This window comes from Polypterus senegalus, chromosome 10 (genome assembly GCF_016835505.1).
Source record: "Polypterus senegalus isolate Bchr_013 chromosome 10, ASM1683550v1, whole genome shotgun sequence".
NCBI classification, from domain to species: domain Eukaryota; kingdom Metazoa; phylum Chordata; class Cladistia; order Polypteriformes; family Polypteridae; genus Polypterus; species Polypterus senegalus.
Genome location: NC_053163.1, coordinates 181,207,621 through 181,231,835, shown reverse-complemented (window position 1 = coordinate 181,231,835; position 24,215 = coordinate 181,207,621). Strand labels below are relative to the sequence as shown.

The 24,215-nt window shown below is 38.8% G+C and overlaps 1 protein-coding gene across 1 annotated transcript in view; it reads right to left on the bottom strand.

Annotated features, from left to right (window-relative positions):
* mybl2b (v-myb avian myeloblastosis viral oncogene homolog-like 2b) overlaps nucleotides 1-17,241 on the bottom strand; it is a 36,661-nt gene extending 19,420 nt beyond the window's left edge. The window contains exons 1-8 of the mRNA XM_039767911.1: nucleotides 17,007-17,241; nucleotides 15,787-15,883; nucleotides 12,440-12,511; nucleotides 8,136-8,228; nucleotides 7,101-7,321; nucleotides 4,736-4,886; nucleotides 1,626-1,682; nucleotides 169-390 (exon numbers count right to left, since the gene is read on the bottom strand). Coding sequence (XP_039623845.1) covers nucleotides 169-390; nucleotides 1,626-1,682; nucleotides 4,736-4,886; nucleotides 7,101-7,321; nucleotides 8,136-8,228; nucleotides 12,440-12,511; nucleotides 15,787-15,883; nucleotides 17,007-17,026 — 933 coding nt within the window. The 5' untranslated portion in view covers nucleotides 17,027-17,241. The remainder of the gene's footprint in view (nucleotides 1-168; nucleotides 391-1,625; nucleotides 1,683-4,735; nucleotides 4,887-7,100; nucleotides 7,322-8,135; nucleotides 8,229-12,439; nucleotides 12,512-15,786; nucleotides 15,884-17,006) is intronic.
* Nucleotides 17,242-24,215: the final 6,974 nt, after the last annotated feature.

The following is a 24,215-nucleotide window of genomic DNA, read 5'->3' as shown; positions in this document are numbered from 1 at the left end:
GTCAAAGAGATCGAATTATGAAAGACCACAGCTGGGACAGAATGACCCACAGTATATTTTGTTTTTTACCTATTAAAGCATTAGTTCATTAATACATTGTACAGCACAGAAGAAAAGAGCAGAGGCTTAACATTTGACAATTTATGACATGAATGAACAGAAACTCACCACCTCAATAAGCTCCAGTGCCTCTTTTAATGCAGGGACTGGTGTAGGGAGCAAGAAGCCAGAACCATCTACTACCCAACGATTGGGACAGGCATCTTCAGACTCACTGCCCTCTAACTTGACGTTCTTCATTGATGAAGGGGTACTAGAGACTTCTGCTCCAGATGTACTTTTCTTAGCTGGGGTAGAAGATGACGGTGGCAATAAAGTGGATGGGTTATCCTGAAAGTTGGGGAGAGAAAAAAAAAAAAAAGATGGATGATACATTTATACAATATATTTTGAAGAGTCTAAGTGTGTGGGCGGCATGGTGGCACAGTGGTAGCGCTGCTGCCTTGCAGTAAGGTGACCTGGGTTCGTTTCCCAGGTCCTCCCTGCGTGGAGTTTGCATGTTCTCCCCGTGTCTGTGTGGGTTTCCTCCCACAGTCCAAAGACATGCAGGTTAGGTGGATTGGCAATTCTAAATGGGCCCTAGTGTGTGCTTGGTGTGTGGGTGTGTTTGTGCGTGTCCTGTTGTGGGTTGGCACCCTGCCCAGGATTGGTTCCTGCCTTGTGCCATGTGTTGGCTGGGATTGGCTCCAGCAGACCCCCCCGTGACCCTGTGTTCTGATTCAGCGGGTTGGATAATGGATGGATGCCAAGTGTGTGTACTGAGAGAGGTCCGCAGCAGTTCATGTTGTACAAATAGAGACAGTGCACTCAGGCTCAGAGGGGATGAAGGTGTGCACAGTAACATGGTGGAGCAGTTCCAGAGGCAATGAGAACATCAGCTGTCTGTGCATACACAAGAGGTGAAACCATCGGGGTGTGTAATTAGTGCATTTGCATCACTATTAGCTTTAAAGGAGCCTGAGCAAGATGGTGGGCGAGGACTAGAGTCTGTTGACAAAAGGAAAGGTAGAATCAGGCGGTGTCGTTCAGTGTGGTGGTGAGGTGGCAGAGCGGTCAGTGACCACGCAGAGGAGAGAGTGAACGTTGCCCAATGTGGTGGATCATTATCTGCTGAGCCCCACTGAAGAGCTAGAAGGATCATACAAGTCTCCTAGGGTGCGAGAGGAAGACAAAGCTCCTGCAGACACCAACAGAGGCAATAGGTTATGGGTGTTTGGCACAGAGCATTATAAAAGATGCTGAAAGAGGCAGTAGAAGTGAAAGCAAGAGAAAGGGACCACCATTTTAGATATATCCTGCATAAATGCTACTTGTAGCCTATAATAATGTTGGTAAAAAATGTAAGAAATTACGCTTCACCAGCTATTCCGAAAAGGGAAAAAAAAAAAATCAAGCTATCATTCAAATAGTACAGTAAACAGCTGCAGCTCAGTCACAAGTGAAGAGAAGGACAGAGATATGATATTTTTATTATTGTTTTCACAGAGATTTCATCACAGAACAACCAAATAATACATTTATCGGGAGATTGGGTGGGGAGAATAAAAATTTAAATCATTCTGTACCTGCTCCACTGCGATGGTTTCCTGCTCAGCATCCATGTCTACATCATAGTGATACACCTTTAAAAGGAATGCACACAAAAAAAAAGCCTGAAAGTTTTATAAAGCATAAAGTTTTGCCACATTTGTAAGCAGTCTCTTGATGCCAAAAAGAAAATTTTGGTAACAAAGCTTTAATCATTTGGAAATATTTACAGGTCAAACTTTTGAGTTTTAAGTATAGCTGCAGTAGCAATCTTGTACAAATTATGGAAATTACTCATTTTAAATGAAAGATGTTCTAGATCTAAACACAAACCCATAGATATCTACAATACAAAGCTGACCGACTGACTCACTCACTCAACAACAAAAACACATTTTCTCATTCATTTAAAAAGCTGATATTTGACATGATGGTATATCCAGGTCAGCAGGTATTTGCTAAGAAAGGATATTTCAATATATTCATATTTAGGGTTAAAACCCGCTACAATAGAAAAACTAAAAACACTCCAAAATTTCAAAAATTAACCGACTGAAAATGGGTGATGTTACAGGAAAAAAAAATAAATTAGGCAATGTGTCACTTGTCAATATCTTCTGGTAATAAAGTTGTAGCCACTGAGATATTCTTAGGCAGTGTGTCTCTTTTTTCACCTTACATGTGATCAACAAACAAATCGGGCATGCAGAGCCTGCAAACTAATGCCAGAAGCAGAACTGCACCACCACGCAAGCTGAGGTTGTAATTGCACAAAGAAAAGGGGCTGGTCGCAAGTGAAAGAGCACTGCTGCCCTGTACACGAAAATGTGTAAGAGATGAACAAATTTGGGGCAAAACTCCGACAACATGATACCTCCTTGGGTACATGCAGTACACCCTCTGGTGGTTAAATACATGAAATATTGAGGATATGAAGGTATCATTCTTGGAGTTCAGACCATTATGTGCCACTATGCTTCAGATTGCAAAGAACCACCAGAGAACTGCTGGTTCATCTTACTAACTCACTCCATACCCGAGGTGCAACACAAGCTAGCAAAAATGGCACGCATTGGTCAATTTAAACACTTGCATAACTCGGTAAAGCGGCCCCCCACTGACAGAACACTGGAGGTAAACACTGTTCTTATCAGTACATGGGTCACAAATATGCAGCTTGTAAATCTCAATGCTGTACGTAATTAAGAAGTTGAAGGAAACTACAATTCAACGCATACTGCTTTTGACCCAAATTCTCCAAAACTTTGTAACAGTCCAAGATTATAGATCAAAGCATTGCATTCAAAACCAGACGGAAAATACAATTTTTACAGGATGTATTGTTACGGGGTGAAATGATATATACCGGTAGATGCAATATTTTCATCATTCCTATTAAAAGGTTTCAACTCAAAAGGAATAAAAAGTCCTCTAAAACTGTTTTTCAATAATCAACAACAAAAGCCAACTCCCTAGGAAAAGCAAGAATTGATCTACTGCAGGAGTATTTTACTCATGAGAGATTGTATGTTGCAAGTTCAAGAATTAGGTGCTTCAGTACAATATTATTAGCTCCCTAGGGGAACAACAAATACTGTATACTGAAGGGTACTCTGTTCCTTACATCCAATTAACCCTCTGCACTATAACCAAGGCCAACTGTCCTGGGACATTTCATAACAGTTAATATGCACATATGAGATATGCATGTAATAAAAGCACAGCAGGGATGACACAAAGCACAAACTAACAAAGTTGAAAGTGGGTGATGTAGGAATTCATTATAAAGAAGAAACCCAAGCAAAAAAAGAAAATCGGCTAATTAGTCTTACATAAAGTCATCTATTTTTGTTGCTGGCAGCTACACTCCTTTCTTTGCTGCCTGAGGGCAGAGCACTTCCTATACCTTTTATAATTAATCTTCCCCGAATCAAGCAAACATGAAGATCAGCGAGTTATTAATCTTTATTTTTGCTTAATATACCCCATTATCCAAAAGATAGTTACCAAAAATAAGAAAAAAAGTACAAATCCAATGTAACATTCTCAAACCTATTTAATCCAAATCAGGGTCACTGGCTGCCAAGCCTACCCAGACATCTCCACAACAAAAAAATTATAGTACAAACACAAGGACCTCAGTACCACAGTGTGATTCCAGACTAGATGAGAACTAGCAAACAATCACACTTGTTAAAAGTAGATAAGGAGAGCACAATTGCAGTGCACAACCTAGAGAAGAGAGATACGTACATCTCATGCTTTCTCACACCATTTCCATTTTCTAAGTGCTGAAATAAACTGATATTGCTGCCACTTTCAATTTCTGTTGTGCTGTGCCAAACATTGTGTTCTACTTTACTTTGTTCAACATCCAATATCTAAAATACCTCAACTGACTTAAAGTTAGTCTTTCCTTGGAGCAAGCTCATTTGTTAGAGAAGCAGTACTTGTCATACTCTTTGCATTAATATTGTAATACATCATCCCTGTTCAGAGTAACAAAACCACACTGAATAGAAATCAAAAAGGTTGATTATAAATAAAAAAAAAAAAAAAACACACACACACTCAACAAAACAACTCGGTAAGTTTTTACAGCCCTTACATTGTCATGACATCACTTTGGTCCTTACTCTTCGTTTGTAAATGACAGCCTACAGCTTCAAACAGCAGCTGTTCACAAGAGATTGGTGTGTAAATAACCCACAGGCTTCAGCATGGCAGACAAATTCATCTTCCCACACAAAGTCAAGCTCATGGTGAGCTTAAGGCACTATCACCACCCAAACTGAAAAGCTTGCAGGTTCCCCATTCCAAAGCAACAAGCAAGTTAAGGGCTGATGGATCTCTCTGTGACCGCAAACACTGATTAAGGTATTTGGTCAACTGTTTAACTGTACCATTTCGTTTTAAAAAATAAATAAATAAATAAATAAAAATGCATGTTTGAAAGTAATTTTTAAAACATTTATTCAAATTATTTAACCAAAAAATCCCCCAGCTGTAGCATTAACTACATACTTTATGCATTGTGGGCACTGTGATTATATCTGCTTGCACTGTAAAGTAAGTTTCAGTTCTGCAAGCAAATGAAAAGGTTCAAAGGCTACTCACTGAAAATTGAGATGCAAAAATATATACTTGCCTCTTTTTCCTCTTCCTGCAACTCTGTTAAATTTCCTTCATCTACAGGAATCCGCACATTCAGAGGGGCATCATCAGTGTTCTCAAAAAAGCCAGTTTCAGCTTTACGTTTAATTGTGGAATTCCAATGATTTTTCACAGCATTGTCTGTTCTGCAACAAGATCATAAGAAAATAAATTTACAGCCACTTCTATTCAGCACCGCTAATCAAACGAGGTAACGTATTTCACATAAGAAAATACAAGAGATACTTTATGGGTGCTTATTAATTCTATAGTTCAACATCCACATTTGTGAGGTATTTTTATATATATATATATATATATATATATATATATATATATATATATATATATATATATATATATATATATATATATATATATATATATATATATATATATATATAAAAACACACCACACATGCAAAAACCCTAACAAGTTTAGATGGTTGAATGACTTATAGTTCCTCCGTCCAGCTACCAAAATCTCCTACTACTGGTAAAGTTGTATGATCAGGAGGATTTGCTTAATATCACACTTGCTAGAAAGTGAAGTCTTCATTTTTACTTCTAAACAAACTATTGTTAAAGAACACAAATACAACCGTTTCTATAAATGCTTAAATTCAGTCTCCTTTGTAAAGTTATAAAATTGAAGCTAACAAGATAAAACGTCCTGTGACTTGGCTTGTCATATGTTAATAATTCAGTTTGTATCCTTGCCAAGGGCAAAGATTTAAACTCCTCTGTCAGTCAGTTGACCAGTGAAGTGCTGGGATATCTCACCCATGGGATTCTTTGCCAATCAAAGATTTTGGGGAGAGGCCAACAAGGGAGGTCCCCCATGGGGCTTCGTTTACAAGAAACGACTCCTCTCCCACTGTAATTGATTTTTGAAATCTGGTACACTTATTCCTCATGGAAATTTGTCAGGATATTTCAGTTTTTGTTTAGATATCTCAAATAATGCAGTACACCTTTTTGGAATTTCAAAAATCACCCAGTGAAGTGAAAACCAAAGAAACATTCTGTACGACTGAAGCTAATATTAATATTACAAAGTTAAGAGATAAATTATGAGGCTCAAAAGAATATTAAGAGGAGACATGACTGAAGTGTTTAAAATTAGGAATTAGTAGAGTGGATCAAGACTTATTTTTAAATGGGTTTAACAAGAACGGGGGACACACTTGAAAACTTACCAAGGGTAAATTTCACACAAACATTACAAAGTTTTTCCTTACACAGAGAACCACAGGCACATGGAATAAATGACTAAGTACTATGGTAGACAGTAGGACTTTCAAAACTAGACTTGGTTATTTTAGAAGAATTAAGTGGATAGGAACAGTGAACTTTGTTGAACTGAATGGCCTGTTCTAGACTGTTCAAATGTTCTTCTGAATTTGCATGTGTGAACATTTCTTAACCGGCACTCCTTTTCTCAAGCACGTTTCTATAAAGCCTGCTTCTCAAAGTCTGTCATTTTCAAGGTACCCTTTTACCTCCTGTCTGGTTTTATCTTTGCTATCTTTGAAGCCGACTCTCTCAGCATCCCTCATGTAGCTTTACTCCTCGTGTCTCACATACTTCTTTCGTCGAGTCACCAAAATCATACTGACCAATCATGCCAAAGCTAAACTGACCAAATCGAACCGCTCAGAGGGACCAGACCCACAGACCTTAGTGTTTTACTATATAGTAATTTTTTTTTTTTTAACTTGTTTGACATCTGCTTAAGCTTGCAAAACAGTGAAAGACATGAAGTTATGAGAGTTGAAGCAAGTACACACGCTGCAGGACACAGGACGGGGCAGGGTCAGGCGACCGTGCATTACCATTTAAGAAAGGTTTGACATTAGATGTATATTTTATTCATTCAATTCGCCAAGATTCTTCATTCAATATGGTAGTAACGGTATTGCTTATTTACTCATCACCAGCCATTACGGTACCAGAACACAGAGGTAGGTTTTGTTATAACAACAACAGTCTGGCTTCTGCCTCCACCCCATAATGCATTTGCCTCTTCAGCTACTTTTTTCATATAAAACAAAATTGTTAAACTATTTGATAAACTCACTATAAAATGTAAAAATGGTCCAACTTTCAATCCAGCTAACCAAGACTCTGAACACACCCGAAAGTTATGTCATGCATACATCTTCCTACTTGCTTAAATTAAAAATGTATGTATGTATTACTTTCACTGCAATGATCTTTAATTACCACCCAACTGCTGCTTTCTAGTAAATAACCAGGTTCTGGCCAATCATCATAATCCTAACCCAGTATAATTAAAAGGAACTTAAACATTCAGTGAGATTAACAGTGATCTAAGCCAAAGGTAATTTCATGCTTACCTTCCTGGCAACAGCTTAGCAATTTCTGCCCAGCGGTTACCAAGCATGCGATGAGCTTGGTAAATTATACGATCTTCCTCTGCTGTCCAGGATGACTTCTTTACTTCAGGATTAAGGTGATTGTGCCAACGTTCACGACACTGTTTTCCTAAACGGCCTTTCAGATGCTTGGCAATGACAGCCCACTGCTTTGTACCATACTGTTTTACCAATTCAATCACCTAAAGAAGGGAGTGGTCAAGAAAAATATTAAAATGATAATTGAATTACTACACTAACCTTTAAAAGTATTAGCTGTGCTAACACAATGACATTCACCATTAGGAGCCTGGAGTAATGGTGGCAGAAAAAGGGGCTTTACAGTCATATGTGAATAAATTATAAGCCAACAAGTAACACATTTTCAGCATCAGTAATAACTTGGCTATATTTTAATAATCAATTTAAATGGTACCTTGATAGAAAGTATCAATTGTTCATAATATCCAATAAAATCCCTAGAAGCCTCATTACTACAAATCAAATTTAAAGCGATTTTCATTTACATTTCACAAGGTTTAATAAATCAAAAACTAAAAGAAAAATTACTCTTAAAAGATCGTGTTCATATTCAAATGATAACATGTGAAAAATGATAGAACTCCTTAAAAGGCTTGTTTGTATACTTTAAACAAAAAAGCTCCGAACTTTAATTAGTTAGTAAGAGAAACTGAAGTCCTGCAAGTCCAAGTAATTAGTACTTACACCATCGCCTCCACCTACCATCCTAAACATTTACAATTTGCTGATTTTACATTATGTTTATTTGGAACCTTCATCAAAGAAATGCTAAGGTGTCTCCAGTTCAAGAATTTATTCTCAAAACTTCCTCCACCTGTAATCACAGTACATCACAACAAATAGCGATGGAAAACGGCATCAAGAAAAACCGTATCTTTGTGTAGCATTTCTGTCAAATGCAAAGTACTTTGTATTATTAGAGAGGAGTGTTGACATGTAAAGATAACCAGGACATCTTTTTCAGCAATGACCTACTTTTTCATCCTCCTCCTTTGTCCATGGACCTTTAATAAGCTCAGGATTGAGAACTTTCATCCATCGATGCTGACACTGCTGATCACTTCTATTCTGCAAATAAACAAATTCAACATATGAAAACCTAGGTCTTTCAAAATACAATACTCCGATACCTTAGCCTCAGAATGAAAAAGTTTGGTCTATAGTATGCGAGAAAATGGACAGCTGGGTGGATTGACGTTTTGTGTATTATTACCTTCATAATGTTGTTTGTGTAGTACTGATATGCTGTGTCAAAATACTTGCAAAGGGATCAGAGTTGAAGAAAAGACTAACTGAAAACTTAAAAGGGAATATGTCCTTGTCTTAGATCATTAAGTAGTCATGGGCCAAAGTGCAGAAAATGAAAGAATATGAATAAGAACAAAGTTCAGTAGAAAGTGAGCAGAGTGGACAGAATAAAAAGCAGCATACAGGTAAAACGAATATTAAAGGAAATTACACAATTGAAGCCACAGTTTCAGAACACTGCAAATTCTTAAAGTGCTGTGAAAAAACCTCTTCCCAATAACCTTAGTGTTTGCATAGTTTATGAATGGCCTCAGACATTTACACAAAATGCAATATTAGTGAAAGTGAATCTGCCTGAATATACAATACAGTTTTTAAATCATTATTTTCATTAATGAAGAAAACTTATTCAACACCTACCAATATATCAACTCGTTTAAAAAGAAAATGCCCCCATAGTCTCAATACTTGGTGCAGCACCTTCAGCAGCAATAATTATAACTAAATGCTTTTATTATTATTATTAGTAATTATTATTCCAGTAATTGGATATCTTTCTTTCACATCACAATTGAGAAATTTTTGCCCACTCTTTTGTGGAACTGCTTTAATTCAGACACATTGTTAGGTTTGAGTGTGAACTGCTCATTTCAGTTCCCAGCATGGCATCTCAAATGGGTTCATATCAGAACTTTGACGAAGGCCAAGGCGAAAAATTTGCTTCTTCTGAGCCATTCAGTGGCAGATTTGCTTTGATGTTTGTTCTGCTGCATGTTCATGTTTAACGATGCATTATAATGGTCTTCAAGCCTTACAGCACAGTGGTGACGCTTCATTTGGAGTACCGGGTACAGTGTTGGTCTCCAGACTGCAAAAAGGACATACCAGTGGTAGAATAAGACAAGAGAAGAGAGAGTAAGCAGATTTCATGGCTACAGGGGATGAATTATGAAGAAAGATTAAAAAAGAGCCGAGCCTTTTTAGTTTAAGCAATAGAAGATTAAAAGGAGACATGACTGAACTGTTTAATATTAAGCGAATTAGTCCAGTGGATCAAGATTTTTTTTTTTTTTTAAATAACTTCATCAAGAATAAGGGGACACAGTTGGAAACTTAAGGGTAAATTTTACAGAAATGTTAGGAAGTTTTTCTTTATGCAGAGAACCACAGACACTTGGAATAAGTTACCAAGTAGTGTGGTAGACAGTAGGACTTTAGGGGCTTTCAAAACTCGACTTGATGTTTTCTTAGAAGAATTAAGACTGGAAAGCTTTGTTAGCCTGAATAACGTTCTGGACTGTTCTAATGCTCTGAAGTTATGCATTTCCTTTACATTATAAATTATTCATTTAGCAGTTGGCTTTAATCACAGCAACTTTGGTAAAATGAGTCTGAGTTGGAATGGGTGCAAATATGTAATACAGTGGCCTGAAAATACTGTGTTTATATTTAAATTACACCTCACTATTTGAAGCAACGTACATCCAGACTTCAGTTCCACATAAAGTCTGAGTTGCCCGAGGTAACTAAATAAATGATTGCTGACATTGAAAAGGCTCTTTAAAATAATTTTAAAAACAGCAAAATCAGAAATATGCTAATAATTTTCCATTATCACTAATGATAAAGGAGACCAGCTGTTGCTTAGTGCAGTGAATGCTTAACAGTTCTATCAGAACACAGCAGCAAAACATGGATTTCAGGTCGAGTAGTAAAACAGAACCAGCAGAAGAATTATACTATTATAGCAATAGTGGCGCATTTAAAGAAATCTGTTCATAATACAATAGAAGATCCAAGAGCAGAGCAGTGGGGTAGAAACAAATCTGTCAAATACACTGAAGAAGTGAGTTTATGAAACTGAAGTTTACAGAATTGATGTGTAGAAACAGTTATGAAAAAACAGCAATATGGCATAGTGTGCCTGGAGTAACATGACGCAGAAATCAGTGTGAGGTAAAGCAAACAACCATTTTCCTGCTCAGTTTTTACCTTGAAGTAAGACTTTTTATAGTACAGTATATTTGAAGTATATTCAAATAGTGACTACTTTGCTCTCATAGTAAGTGTCAATATATAATGAAGTTCAGATTCAACAGGGCTGGCTGTGCTCAGTCGGTGGAATTTAGTTATCAATTAACTTTGGTCAGCTCTGTGAGCGAGTAGCTGTGGAGGGGCAACTACCTTTTCACACAGGCAGTACGGATGATGGATAACTATTATTGAAAAAAAACTAAGTAGCAATTCAGAAGTTGTGTTACATGTTTATGCTGGTTCCCATTAATATTACATTTTGTCTAAAGACCTGAAGTCATCATTTTTTAATATATTTATAACAATACAGATCAGGAAAGTGGACAAATACAGGATAAGTAAAAATTATGTAAACACTAATGGTACTACTATCTATATACAATTTTTGTGGCTCATATGGTCCATGTGTTGAACATTATGGCGATCAGGTTGAGACATTCCTGTAAATCATATTTCACATATGAAGTATGTTTTGTGAATAAATTGTTTTCACCACTGAAATATGAACATAATTTTGACTCACCCTGTACTTTTCTGCAGCACTGTACATAATGAGTATTGGCAATAAAGGACAGGCTAGCTTAACTGCAGATGAAGGGATGTTACTATCTCACTATGCAGGCTATCAATATGTTTAAGTATATTACATCATTTCTATCAGCTTTCACCTTTATTTTTTATTTATATAGAAACAAAGACTGAAAAACTATGATGTTAAGAGAGTACGACTGTGTCAAGATGTAGAACTGAGAATCTGAATATTTAAATGCTTCCCATTTACTTGGTGTTACATCAGACAATGATCATCACTGGTGTTACATACATTAGTTTGGCAATTTTATGCAGAGTGCGCTCAGCGGCAGTAATTTGACGGCAGAATTATGTGAGCATATAGCAGATGGTGCGAGTCTTAAAATTCTCTCTCTGTTATAGACTGAACAAGCTTTTTAGATGTGGCAAAAAAGTGATTACAAAACCCATACTATGCTTAAGTAATTTAGATTTTTGGTATATATTTATAGTTATTTTTTTCATCCAACACTTAAGGAGACACTCCTTACTGGAAAATAAAATAAACTAAGACCCAATGACAGGGCTAAGCAGTTACAAAGCTGATAGAGAAAAACGTGTTACATATATGAGGTCTACAAGGTTTAATGAAGTCCAGGTTTTGAATTCAGACCTCGGGAGCTGTGAGGCCACAGTGGTAATCGTTGCAACACCTTATCAAACTGCAAAGAGCACATTAAAATTTCCTGTTATGTAAAATACCACATATTTTCTTACTAAGCCTACTTTCCATTTAACCAACCATTTTCATCTAATGGGATTAAAGATATCCTCATGAACACGTTACTGATGTTAGTGGGCTGCCTTTTTAAGTATTAGCCTCTTTCAAAGGAATAGTTCATTTCTTCACTTAAGATTTTCTCTCCATTCTGCCACCTGCTCCTCAATTCATACTTTTATTCCCCATTGTTTTAGCCGTGTAATTGTTGTTGTTTTTTTTTGTTACCCAAATGTATTCTAAGAGCAAGTAAACCCCATAATAGAGGCTCCCTGAAATACCGACTTATCAACAAAATAAATGAAGTCAAATCATTTTAGACTATATACAGGAAACATTCCTGAAGAACATTAAACTCCTTTTAGAAGGGGGAAGAAATAGTAGACTAGAAGGGGCAGAAAAACCATGAGTTACTGGTCCAGATTTTTTATATTTCAGAATAGCTTTCCCAAGCTGTAATTGTCTTCAGAATTATTCACCGACTAGACCATTAAGAAATCTTACATACCAATTTAAAAACATACTAAAGACGATATCCTCATTAAGTATAGTGTTTACATTCATTAAGAAAATGCACATATCATCAGTAAAACAGAGAATGTCTTAAAAACTACATCTTTTTCTCCCCACTACTGAAATAACTATAGAAATTACTCCTTCAGTAGAAGCTCAACACCATAATACTTTAACATTATTTTTCAATACATACTGGTAAAAAGCTGGATATAGTCTTCCAATCTGATGAACCCAAGTCCTGGACCAAGGCTTTTAGTCTTTTATCCTGTAATGAATTAAAACACTAATTTTACAGTGTTCCAGCTTTTTTAAGAATCAAGTAATAGACATAGTTCTTTATTTCTTTATTTATTTAAAGAGCGTCTGTGAAAAGCCAAAATTTCCCCCTGGGGACAAAAACTTCTATTGATCTACAAGTACACAGAATAGTTATTGGGGAAAAAAACAAAAAAGTGAACGCAGGTATGTTTGACCAAAAAAATATGACACCGGCGCAGAGCAGCCAATCAGTTTCTCCGCAACAGCATGTACTTCTTGGCAAACAAACTCTTGAGAGGAATTGTTATAAAAAAAAAAAATCTAATACTTAAAGCAGTATATGTAAAGAAACAGTAACCCATCAGAAATAATGTAGGTTTCAGAATAACTCAAGATTTAAAAGTCATCACAGACAGTCAAAAAGAGAGGGTTAACCACTCAGGATACCAACATTCCAATTTTGAAATCACTTTTTGGTAGGCATGAGGACGACATTTAAGTCGATGATATAACTTAAAATGTGATTCAGGCTTTATGATACAATATTCTCACAATATGACATTTTCGTAAAAGAAATGCACTATATAAAAAGTCAAAAATACATCCAGGGATGGCAACCCAAAATATTGTACAGGAAAGTATTTTAGTTTTGATTGAGCCAGTTAAGAATTCTTTTAAACACAGTGAACAAAATTATGAATATCCCAACAACAAACACTGAAAATGCTAAAAATTACCGGTGCCGACTTGCCACTTGTATTGCTCAAATGTGTGTATTTGGCCCTTTCGAGTAATAATAGCCAAAATAACAGTAATACAATTTAAACTCTGATACTCTTCAGTTTCAGATAGTAAGGTTTTCAAATAACAGCATCTTGAACTCTGAGTCCTAGTAGGCAAACTCCAGGTCGAAATTACATCTGTTAGCATTTTTGTATACAGCTACTGTATGTGCCACATAACTCCCATGGTCCCATAAGGCTTTAACATCATTCTGAAATCCCAATCAGGAAACTGGACATGGCGAACTTAACTTCCCACACAAAACACACGTATCTTATATACAAAGTGACTGCGCTTCCAGTATTGTACTCTTTATTGTTGTTTTAATGTGAACTCTCCCTACTTACAATTAAAACATTTATAGTATTACAGTGTATGATTTAACTAAGAGGCAGCAGCACCCAATCTCACGTACTGTGCATCACTGGACAGCTGTAGCATTATTTTTGGTTTTAGTCAAGACAGGTACACTACAGTAACCCATAGATCTTTACCAAGTACTGTATATAATATGGTGTCTGTACAAAGTCCAACTTTAATAATGTCCTATAATAATCAAACTTCCTTTATCTGAAATACAGCACATCACTTTTTCCAAATTTTGTTACAGCCTTATTCCAAAATGGATTAAATTCATTTTTTTCCTCAGAATTCTACACACAACACCCCATAATGACAACGTGAAAAAAAAATTTTTGAGGTTTTTGCAAATTAAAAATAAAAAAACTGATAAATCACATGTACATAAATATTCACAGCCTTTGCTCAAAACTTTGTCGATGCACCTTTGGCAGCAATTCCAGCCTCAAGTCTTTTTGAATATGATACCACAAGCTTGGCACACCTATCCTTGGCCAGTCTCGCCCATTCCTCTTTGCAGCACCTCTCAAGCTCCATCAGGTTGGATGGTAAGCGTCGGTGCACAGCCATTTTAAGATCTCTCCAGAGATGTTCAATCAGATTCAAGTCTGGGCCACTCAAGGACATTCAGAGTTGTCCTGAAGCCACTCCTTTGATATCTTGACTGTGTGCTTAGGGTTGTTGTCCCGCTGAAAGATGAACCGTCGCCCCAGTCTGAGGTCAAGAGCGCTTTGGAGCAGGTTTTCATCCAGGATGTCTCTGTACTTTGCTGCAATCATCTTTCCCTTTATCCTGACTAGTCTCCCAGTTCCTGCCACTGAAAAACATCCCCACAGCATGATGCTGCCACCACCATGCTTCACTGTAGGGATGGTATTGGCCTGGTGATGAGTGGTGCCTGGTTTTCTCCACATGTGACGCCTGGCATTCACACCAAAGAGTTCAATCTTTGTCTCATCAGACCAGAGAATTTTGTTTCTCATGGTCTGAGAGTCCTTCAGGTGCCTTTTGGCAAACTCCAGGCAGGCTGCCATGTGCCTTTTACTAAGGAGTGGCTTCCGTCTGGCCACTCTACCATACAGGCCTGATTGGTGGATTGCTGCAGAGATGGTTGTCCTTCTGGAAGGTTCTCCTCTCTCCACAGAGGACCTCTGACAGAGTGACCATCGCGTTCTTGGTCACCTCCCTGACTAAGGCCCTTCTCTCCCGATCGCTCAGTTTAGATGGCCGGCTAGCTCTAGGAAGAGTCCTGGTGGTTTTGAACTTCTTCCACTTACGGATGATGGAGGCCACTGTGCTCATTGGGACCTTCAAAGCAGCAGAAATTTTTCTGTTACCTTCCCCAGATTTGTGCCTGGAGACAATCTTGTCTTGGAGGTCTACAGACAATTCCTTTGACTTCATACTTGGTTTGTGCTCTGACATGAACTGTCAATTGTGGGACCTTCTATAGACAGGTGTGTGCCTTTCCAAATCACGTCGTCAACTGAATTTACCACAGGTGGACTCCAATAAAGCTGCAGAAACGATGATCAGGGGAAACAGGATGCACCGGAGCTCAATTTTGAGCTTCATGGCAAAGACTGTGAATACTTATGTACATGTGCTTTCTCTATTTTTTTATTTTTAATAAATTTGCAAAAATCTCAAGTAAACTTTTTTTCCCCAAGTTGTCATTATGTGGTGTTGTGTGTAGAATTCTGAGGAAACAAATGAATTTAATCCATTTTGGAATAAGGCTGTAACATAACAAAATGTGGAAAAAAAAGTCATGCGCTGTGAATACTTTCCGGATGCACTTAAGATATTTTTTAAATAAACTGAAAATAAGCCATTTTTTTCATAATCAAAAATGGCAAAGCATTTGGGGGTTCTGAAAATATGTTGAATTAAAATGAAATCATCTTTACTACTACCTACTGATAAACAACAGTAGGAAAAAGGGGTCAGAAACTTGAAATATGTATTACATAATTCTAATCTCAATTTTTAATTATTTTGAAAAAAGAAAAAAAAAGGCTAGATACAACAAACGGCAAAATGTGGAGATCTACACGTTGGCATGTGTCACAGAAGCAACTACCTGCTAATCTTCTTAATTTCCCACTGTACATACAGTACACTTTCCTCAAAGCTTACCTCCTCTTGTGTCCATTTTACTTTCACTTTTCCACTATCCCTCTGGTCTGGTACATCAGAATCTGTGTCCTGACAAATCATCTCTTCGTTTTCCTCACTAAAATATAAAGATGCACAAAAAAATATGTTTTCTCTTGAAAAGAATTTAAAAGAGCAAATTAGCTCAAGAGAAGTCTGTATTCACTAAATTGTTAAAATATTTATCCACATGTATCAAAACAAAGCATACCGGACAAGACTGACAGACTAGGATAGGAGGTCAAAAACCATGCGTAAAAGTAAATATGTTAAACACTATTTATTAAATTACTGAGGAATCATTCTTACTAGCTACAATACAAAATAATTCATAACATATTCAAACAAAACCATGAAGGGAGGATTTACATGTGTGCATGTATACATTTACTTAATGAGACTGTAAAAAGCCATAGTCAAGTCTGGAGACAAAGTTCTATTTATGCCACAAAGGTTGTGAAAAAAAAAAAAACCTTTTCAAACAATAAAAAGGTTTAGGCGCAATTAAAGCAACTCACCCTTCTTGTGCCGTTTGCATTGCTCTAATGGACAGATAATTTAAAAAGATAACGCACATCACTTCGGCATTTCATGAACCGAGCCGACAGACCAACGTGTTTCCATCAGTTTACGAGTAACACTACAGCAACAGCAGCAAACTGGGGTGAAAGCGTTTTGTATTTTATATTTTTACGTGTTGGTACACAAGGATTCCTCCGAGGATACACGACATCAACGACCCGTGTAGCTCGCACTACCGAGATATAAACCGACCTTGTTTGCATAACATTCCCGGTATCAGGCGATCAGTACTGGCTACATGCTTCGCTTACTGTGACTCCTGGGCCACAGATTTTCGCTTTTACGGCTGCCACGAACGTTGCAAAAGAAAAGAAAAATCCAGCACAAAAATATGTTAAAATAAAGTGAAACATCCAAAGCCGTCCACGCCATACAATCAACTGCATCATCGCTTTAATGTGGATTTGGATCTTCCCCTCGTATTAGTCAACTTCGTGTGCAGGTGGCAACACAACATTCACAATTATCAGTCGATATTGACTACGGCTCAAAAGTTCATTCGCATTCACAACTTTGAGTAACCCGTACCCAAATCACTTAAAATTAACATCTTCTCAGTGCATCATGTCCCGCTCTTCGTGTTTAGAAGGCTGTTTAAACAATGAAGACACCCCACTTACCCGCGCGGCCACCAGGACATTTTCTCGGCGTCTGCCAGGACTGTCCAAACAAACTAACAAAAAGACGACTCCGTAGCTCGTTCGAGTTTCTGAACGCATAAAACGTGCCAATTCACATAGAAAACATTTCTTCGCTCCTGTCAAAGAAAAAGAATCCTCTGATTTTGTGAGCTAGTTTGGTGCTCGACTGCATTCAAGCACATCCCGCCGCCACTTTCTATCTCGCGCCCAGCTTTGTACGTAGGCTGTTGCGGTAGTGACGCCTTACGTGCGCGCGAGCTCGCTCCCGATTGACAGGGAGATGCGGGTCCTATGATGTCATCAAACGTCGACTATTCATTATTCATCGATTTGTTCTTTCGCTAAAAGACAGTGTCAAAGATGAAAGATCTTTTTATTGTCATTCCAACATCCATACGCAGAAACGAAATTCAATACTCGGGTACCGAGTAATTCATAATTTCAAAACGTCATAATTAAAAGTACCCCATAAGTAGCCTCTTAACCCCACAGCTTCTTGTTAAAGGTATTACAGCTAAACACAATCAAATAGAACGAAACAACATTAATACATAAATAAAGTAAGATGACTGGGGTGGGGGTTGATTTGTTTTCGATCTTATTTTTGTAAAAATTGATTTATTTGTATGGAATGTAGTGTGATTTCAATAAAATCAAAAAAGTAAGATGACTGTAGCTAAAAGAAATATTGTTGCAGTATGGCCAGTAATTAGCAGCAAGCAAAAAAAAAAAAAAGCAAATAGTTTAGTACATGAAACTACTGAAACTAAATAAAAAGTGTAGTTGATAAGTCGCACCGAGTGTACAGTCATATTTAGTGATGTTGTATTCTTTAGTCTGCGGTGGGTTGGCACCCTGCCCGGGATTGGTTCCTGCCTTATGCCCTGTGTTGGCTGGGATTGGCTCCAGCAGACCCCCGTGACCCTGTGATCGGATTCAGCGGTTTGGATAATTGGATGTATGGTATTCTTTAGTCTAATAGCATCCAAGAAGATGTTGCTGTTCCTCAACCTGGTAGTGCTAAGCTGTGCAATCTCCTGCCTTACGGGAGGGAAGGCACACAGTGCAGGATGAGTGACATCTTCCATAACGGAGGAGGCTTTACTTGTGCACCTGCTGGTGTGACTCTCCTCGATGAGACGGGGTGACGTTGCTGCCGTTGATCCGCTGTGCAGACTTGAGCACCCGCTGCAGTGCACTCCTGTCTGCGGCCGAGCAGCTGCTGTACCACACCGCAATAAAGCAGGTGAAGATGCCGTCAACTACACCCTTGTAAAAGGAGGTCAGAATAGAAGAATCGAGTCAAAATAGAATCGGAGTTAACTCGATAATGATACATTTTATTTTTATAGTGTTTCTCCAGTGCTCAAGGCGCTTATATCAGCATTGTGCACTTGCACAATGACGCTTTAGAAGGATGACAATGGCTCAATACTTAAACGTTTTCATTAAGTCACACCACGATTAGAAACTTACTGAGGAATTCGTCGAGGGTGTTCTTTACACAACCCTGCCTTTTCTCTTTAACTCTAAAATTTTCATTTTTTTGGTAACTAAAAATCAACTTAAAGGTATTAAACTCACTTTAAAGGAAATAAAGATCTTACAGCTGGCAGATGACTTTTTTTTTTTCTGGAAAATTCCAATGACTTGCGTAAAGCAATGTATGTTACTAAATCAATTCTAGAGTGTCAGAGATGAATTTAAATATAAACCACCTCTGGTGCGGCACAGCACTCGACACCCGCTCTATGCCATCTGACAAGGAAGCGCTCAAGGCCGCTGCTTATTTGCTTTTGTCACCACCAGCAAAATGTAAATCAATGGCACTTGAGGCACACAAAATTGTTTTTAACAAACCCATGTAACATTTAATCCTGTGCCATATCAATCTGGTTTTTAGACCATCCATATATTAGCAAGGAATAAACAATGAGAATGAGGTGTATAAAACACAGAATGAACAACAAGGTCACTAGATAGATAGATAGATAGATAGATAGATAGATAGATAGATAGATAGATAGATAGATAGATAGATAGATAGATAGATAGATAGATAGATAGATAGATAGATAGATAGATAGATAGATAGATAGATAGATAGGCACTATATAATAGATAGATAGATAGATAGATAGATAGATAGATAGATAGATAGATAGATAGATAGATACTTTATTAATCCCAAGGGGAAATTCATATAATCCAGCAGCATCATACTGATACAAAAAAACAATTAAATTAAAGAGTAATAAAAATGCATGTAAAAACAGACAATAACTTTGAATAATGTTAGCATTTACTCCCCTGGGTAGAATTGAAGAGTCGCATAGTGTAGGGGAGGAATGATCTCCTCAGTCTGTCGCTGAAGTTGCTCCTCTGCCTGGAGATGATCCTGTTCAATGGATGCAGTGGATTCTTCATGATTGACAGGAGTTTGCTTAATGCCCGTCGTTCTGCCACAGATGTTAAACTGTCCAGCTTTATTCCTAAAATAGAGCTTGCCTTCCTCACCAGTTTGTCCAGGCATGAGACGTCCTTCTTCTTTATGCTGCCTCCCCAGCACACCACCACGTAGAAGAGGGCACTCGCCACAACCATCTGGTAGAACATCTGCAGCATCTTATTGCAGATGTTGAAGGACGCCAACCTTCTAAGAAAGTATAGTCGGCTCTGTCCTTTCTTACACAGGTCATCAGTATTGGCAGTCCAGTCCAATTTGTCATCCTGCTGCACTCCCAGATATTTATAGGTCTGCACCCTCAGCACAGTCACCTCTGATGATCACAGGGTCCACGAGGGGCCTGGGCTTCCTAAAATCCACCACCAGTTCCTTGGTTTTGCTGGTGTTAAGGTGTAAGTGGTTTGAGTCACACCATTTAACAAATTCCTTGATTAGCTTCCTGTACTCCTCCTCCTGCCCACTCCTGATGTAGCCCACGATAGCAGTGTCATCAGCGAACTTTTGCACGTGGCAGGACTCCGAGTTGTATTGGAAGTCTGATGTATGTTGGCTGAACAGGACCGGAGAAAGTACAGTCCCCTGCGGCGCCCCTGTATTGCTGACCACAATGTCAGACCTGCAGTTCCCAAGACGCACATATTGAGGTCTGTCTGTAAGATAGTCCACAATCCATGCCACCAGGTGTGAGTCTACTCCCATCTCAGTCATCTTGTCTCTAAGGAGCAGAGGTTGGATGGTGTTGGAGGCGCTAGAGGAGTCCAGAAACACAATTCTTACAGCACCACTGCCTCTGTCCAAGTGGGAGAGGGATCAGTGTAGCATATTGATGATGGCATCCTCCGCTCCCACCTTCTCCTGGTATGCAAACTGCAGAGGGTTGAGGGCGTGGCGGACCTGTGGCCTCAGGTGGTGAAGCAGCAGCTGCTCCATGGTTTTCATCACATGTGACGTCAGAGCAACAGGCCGGAAGTCATTCAGCTCACTAGGACGTGATACCTTTGGGACTGGGGTGATACAAGATGTTTTCCAAAGCCTTGGGACTCTCCCCTGTTCCAGGCTCAGGTTGAAGATGCGCTGTAGAGGACTCCCCAGTTCCAGCACACAGGCCTTCAGCAGTCGTGGCGATACACCATCTGGACCCGCTGCTTTGCTGGCACAAAGTCTTCTCAGCTCTCTGCTCACCTGGGCTGCTGTAATTGTGGGTGGGGATGTCTCACCTATGCTGGTATCAGCAGAAGGATGGTTGGAGGATGCAGTACTCCGAGGTGAGAGTGGGTTAGGGTGGTCAAACCTGTTAAAGAAGTTGTTCATTTGGTTTTCTCTCTCCACATCTCTCTCAATGGTGGCACTCTGCTTCGAGCTGCAGCCAGTGATAATCTTCATCCCATCCCACTCTACCTTCATGCTGTTATTCTGCAATTTCTGCTCCAGCTTTCTCCTGTACTGCTCCTTCGTCGCCCTGAGTGGACTGGAGTTCCTTCTGCACGCTTGAGCTCATGCTGATCACCACCTTTAAAAGCCCTTTTCTTCTGGTTCAAAAGGCCCTTGATGTCACTTGTAATCCATGGCTTGTTGTTAGCATAGCAGCGTACTGTTCTTACTGGAACTACAATGTCCATACAGAAGTTGATGTAATCAGTTGTGCATTCAACAGCCTCTTCAATGTTCTCACTATGTGACCCCAGCAGTATATCCCAGTCTGTAGTTCCAAAGCAGTCTCTCTGAGCCTGCTCTGCCTCAGGGGACCATTTCCTGAATGATCGTGTGGTTGTAGGTAGCACCTCACTCTTGGTTTGTAGTGAGGCTGAAGCAGAACTAGGTTATGATCTTCTTTCCCAAGCGCAGGCAGCGGGGTGGCACTGTATGCGTCTTTAACGTTTGCATACAGTAGGTCGATAGTCCTGTTTCCCCGGGTGTTACAATCCACATACTGGGAGAAGGCAGGTAATGTTTTGTCCAGCGTCACATGGTTAAAGTCACCAGTGATTAGCACAAGTGCCTCAGGGTGCTGCGTTTGTAACTTCACAACTGTGGAATGGATGATGTCACTCACTATTAGTGGATTATTCTGTTGTTATTTGCAGCAAACTCCTTTATTAGTCCTATGAAATCCAGTTGCCGAAAGGCTTCACTTTCAAGAGGCCATAGGGTTAGACTGCCAAATCTACCCTGTTGCACTGTAGACCTCACTCTATTTTATGACATAGCCACCTTAGATAAACAGCACTCTTCATTTGCATTAGTGACAGGTAATCAGGGATGATCTCCTATCAAAAAGTGGCCCTGGACTTTTGTCCAGACTGGCACACGACAACTGACCAGACACCAGCTACACTTGCAACCATGCGGATGTTGTTCCCTATTGATTTATAGGTAAAGTCGTGTAGAGCGCTCATCTTCTTAGCTTCAGTCCTGGAGCTTTTTATTTCAGCCCGTTTCAGAATGAATTCATTATTTTTCCTTTTACTCATCTCATTGTGGCCTTTATTCCTTCTCTTGTTATGTGTTTATAAAATTACTGTAATGCCAGTGTTACATGTATGAAAGATTAAGAAACATCTGTGTTTTTGACAATAAGGAATAAGCAGAAAACACAAAAAATAGACCTGTAGATAATGTGCATTTTAAGAAGAAAACATTAATATCATAGAAGAAAAATCACTGGACAAAGAAATGCATACAAAAAAACTGTTGGCAGATAGATAGATAGATAGATAGATAGATAGATAGATAGATAGATAGATACAAAAGGCACTATATGATAGATAGATAGATAGATAGATAGATAGATAGATAGATAGATAGATAGATAGATAGATAGATAGATGTAAAAGACACTATATGATAGATAGATAGATAGATAGATAGATAGATAGATAGATAGATAGATAGATGTTAATATTATACAAAGTTATTGTCTGTTATACCTGCATTTTTATCACTCTTTCATTTAATATTGTTTTTATCAGTATGCTGCTGCTGGAGTATGTGAATTTCCCCTTGGGATTAATAAAGTATCTATCAATTAATGAGTGTATGTAACTGAGTTCGATTATCCGTTTTAACACCGAATACTGGACATGAGTCGGAAATACCTTTCAATTAAAATACATGTAGTACTTCGTGAAGTAAACATTCTCTCTTGTCCCCACTCCCTCACCAATCTGAGCCCCCAGGTGACCACTGCCCGCTGCGCCACCAGTCCACACGGATTCAACAAAGCTATATAAAATGGATACTTTAATAGAATTATGTTACCGGAGTCCACACAGCCCACATTTCTGACTGGCTGTGCAAATGAGCCCTGAAAATAACCAGTGTACCTCCCACCACATTTCCTCCTTGCATTACCCCAGTGCTGCTGTGATACTTGAGAGTCACTTCCATCCAAGGAGTTTTTAGCGCTTCCAATTTTTTTACCGATATAGCTGATGGAAATGCTAATTATCGATAAAATGTTGTACATGTCGACATAATATTTTTCCGTTTAACTTTAGCGCATAAATTCCACATCGATACTACAGATGTAGCAAAATCTACATTGGAAACACTTTTGTCGGAAAAAAGGGCTTTAACGCAAATAAATGTGTCACATGATACATTTTCATCACGTGCAATCAAAACGAGAATGGCGGAGCGGTTCGCATGGTCTGATGAAGAGACTCGTTATTTCTCGTGATGAGCCAATGCAGTAGCGGATAGGCTGGGTCTCCTGCTACTAAAAGGGGTACCTGAACTCCCTCCACATCAACTGTAGCCTGGGGGTGTCTCTCAGGATGTCTAAATAATACAAAAACCGCAAAGGTAATTTACTGTGCCAGTCAAAATATTTAATAAACCGTGTGTTTCATTATCTAAACATTTTTTCTTATTATTAAATGGCAGATGTTTTAGCATATATGAGAAATTCTCTCATTAATATTAACTTTTTTTTTATTATTAAACGTCGTTATTTTGTATTAATTCAAATTTCAGTTTTAATTAAAAACCTTAAGGGAAGCAGGTTACAGTACTAATTCAGTTGTTATCACACTGAGAAGGGATGTTGAAAGGTAGGCTCACCTGTACAGATCCGATGCTGCAAACACAGCTGCATCATGGGCACTTCCAGGAGTGCCAACGCAAATGTCTCGTATCATGCACCTGTCATCAACAAGGGCCTGGAGAACAATAGATGGCCACCCTTTGCGATTAATGTAATCGCGTAGCCTTCCGTCGGGGGAAGAATAGGCACATGCGTGCCATCCAGCGCACCGTAAATCTGTGGCACAAGATGCACCAAGGAATTGCGGTATGCAATTTCATTGGCCTCTGCTACAGTCGGAAGTCTGATATAACGCCGCATTAATTTTTCTTTAATAGCGGTGCACACAGCATATACACATCGATGGACGGTAGTTTTACTAACCCCGAAAGTTTCTCCAACTACTCTATACTCGGCGCAGGTTGCCAGCTTGTAAAGGGCGATGGCAATCCGCTTTTGGGTTGGAACCGGTGGTCGGTGGCAACCTGTGATGGGCACAACATCAGGACTGATGAATCCACACAACATCTCAAACATCGGCCGTGTCATTCTAAAATGTTGCAGCCAGAGATTTTCTGTGAAGTGTCTCTCCACCACCTCCTCCCAGAAGGTCTTATTCCGTCGTCTCTCCCATACCCGTGGGTTTCGTCGCACTGGGGTACTTTCTTCGAGCTCTAGGGCTATCAGACAAGCAACT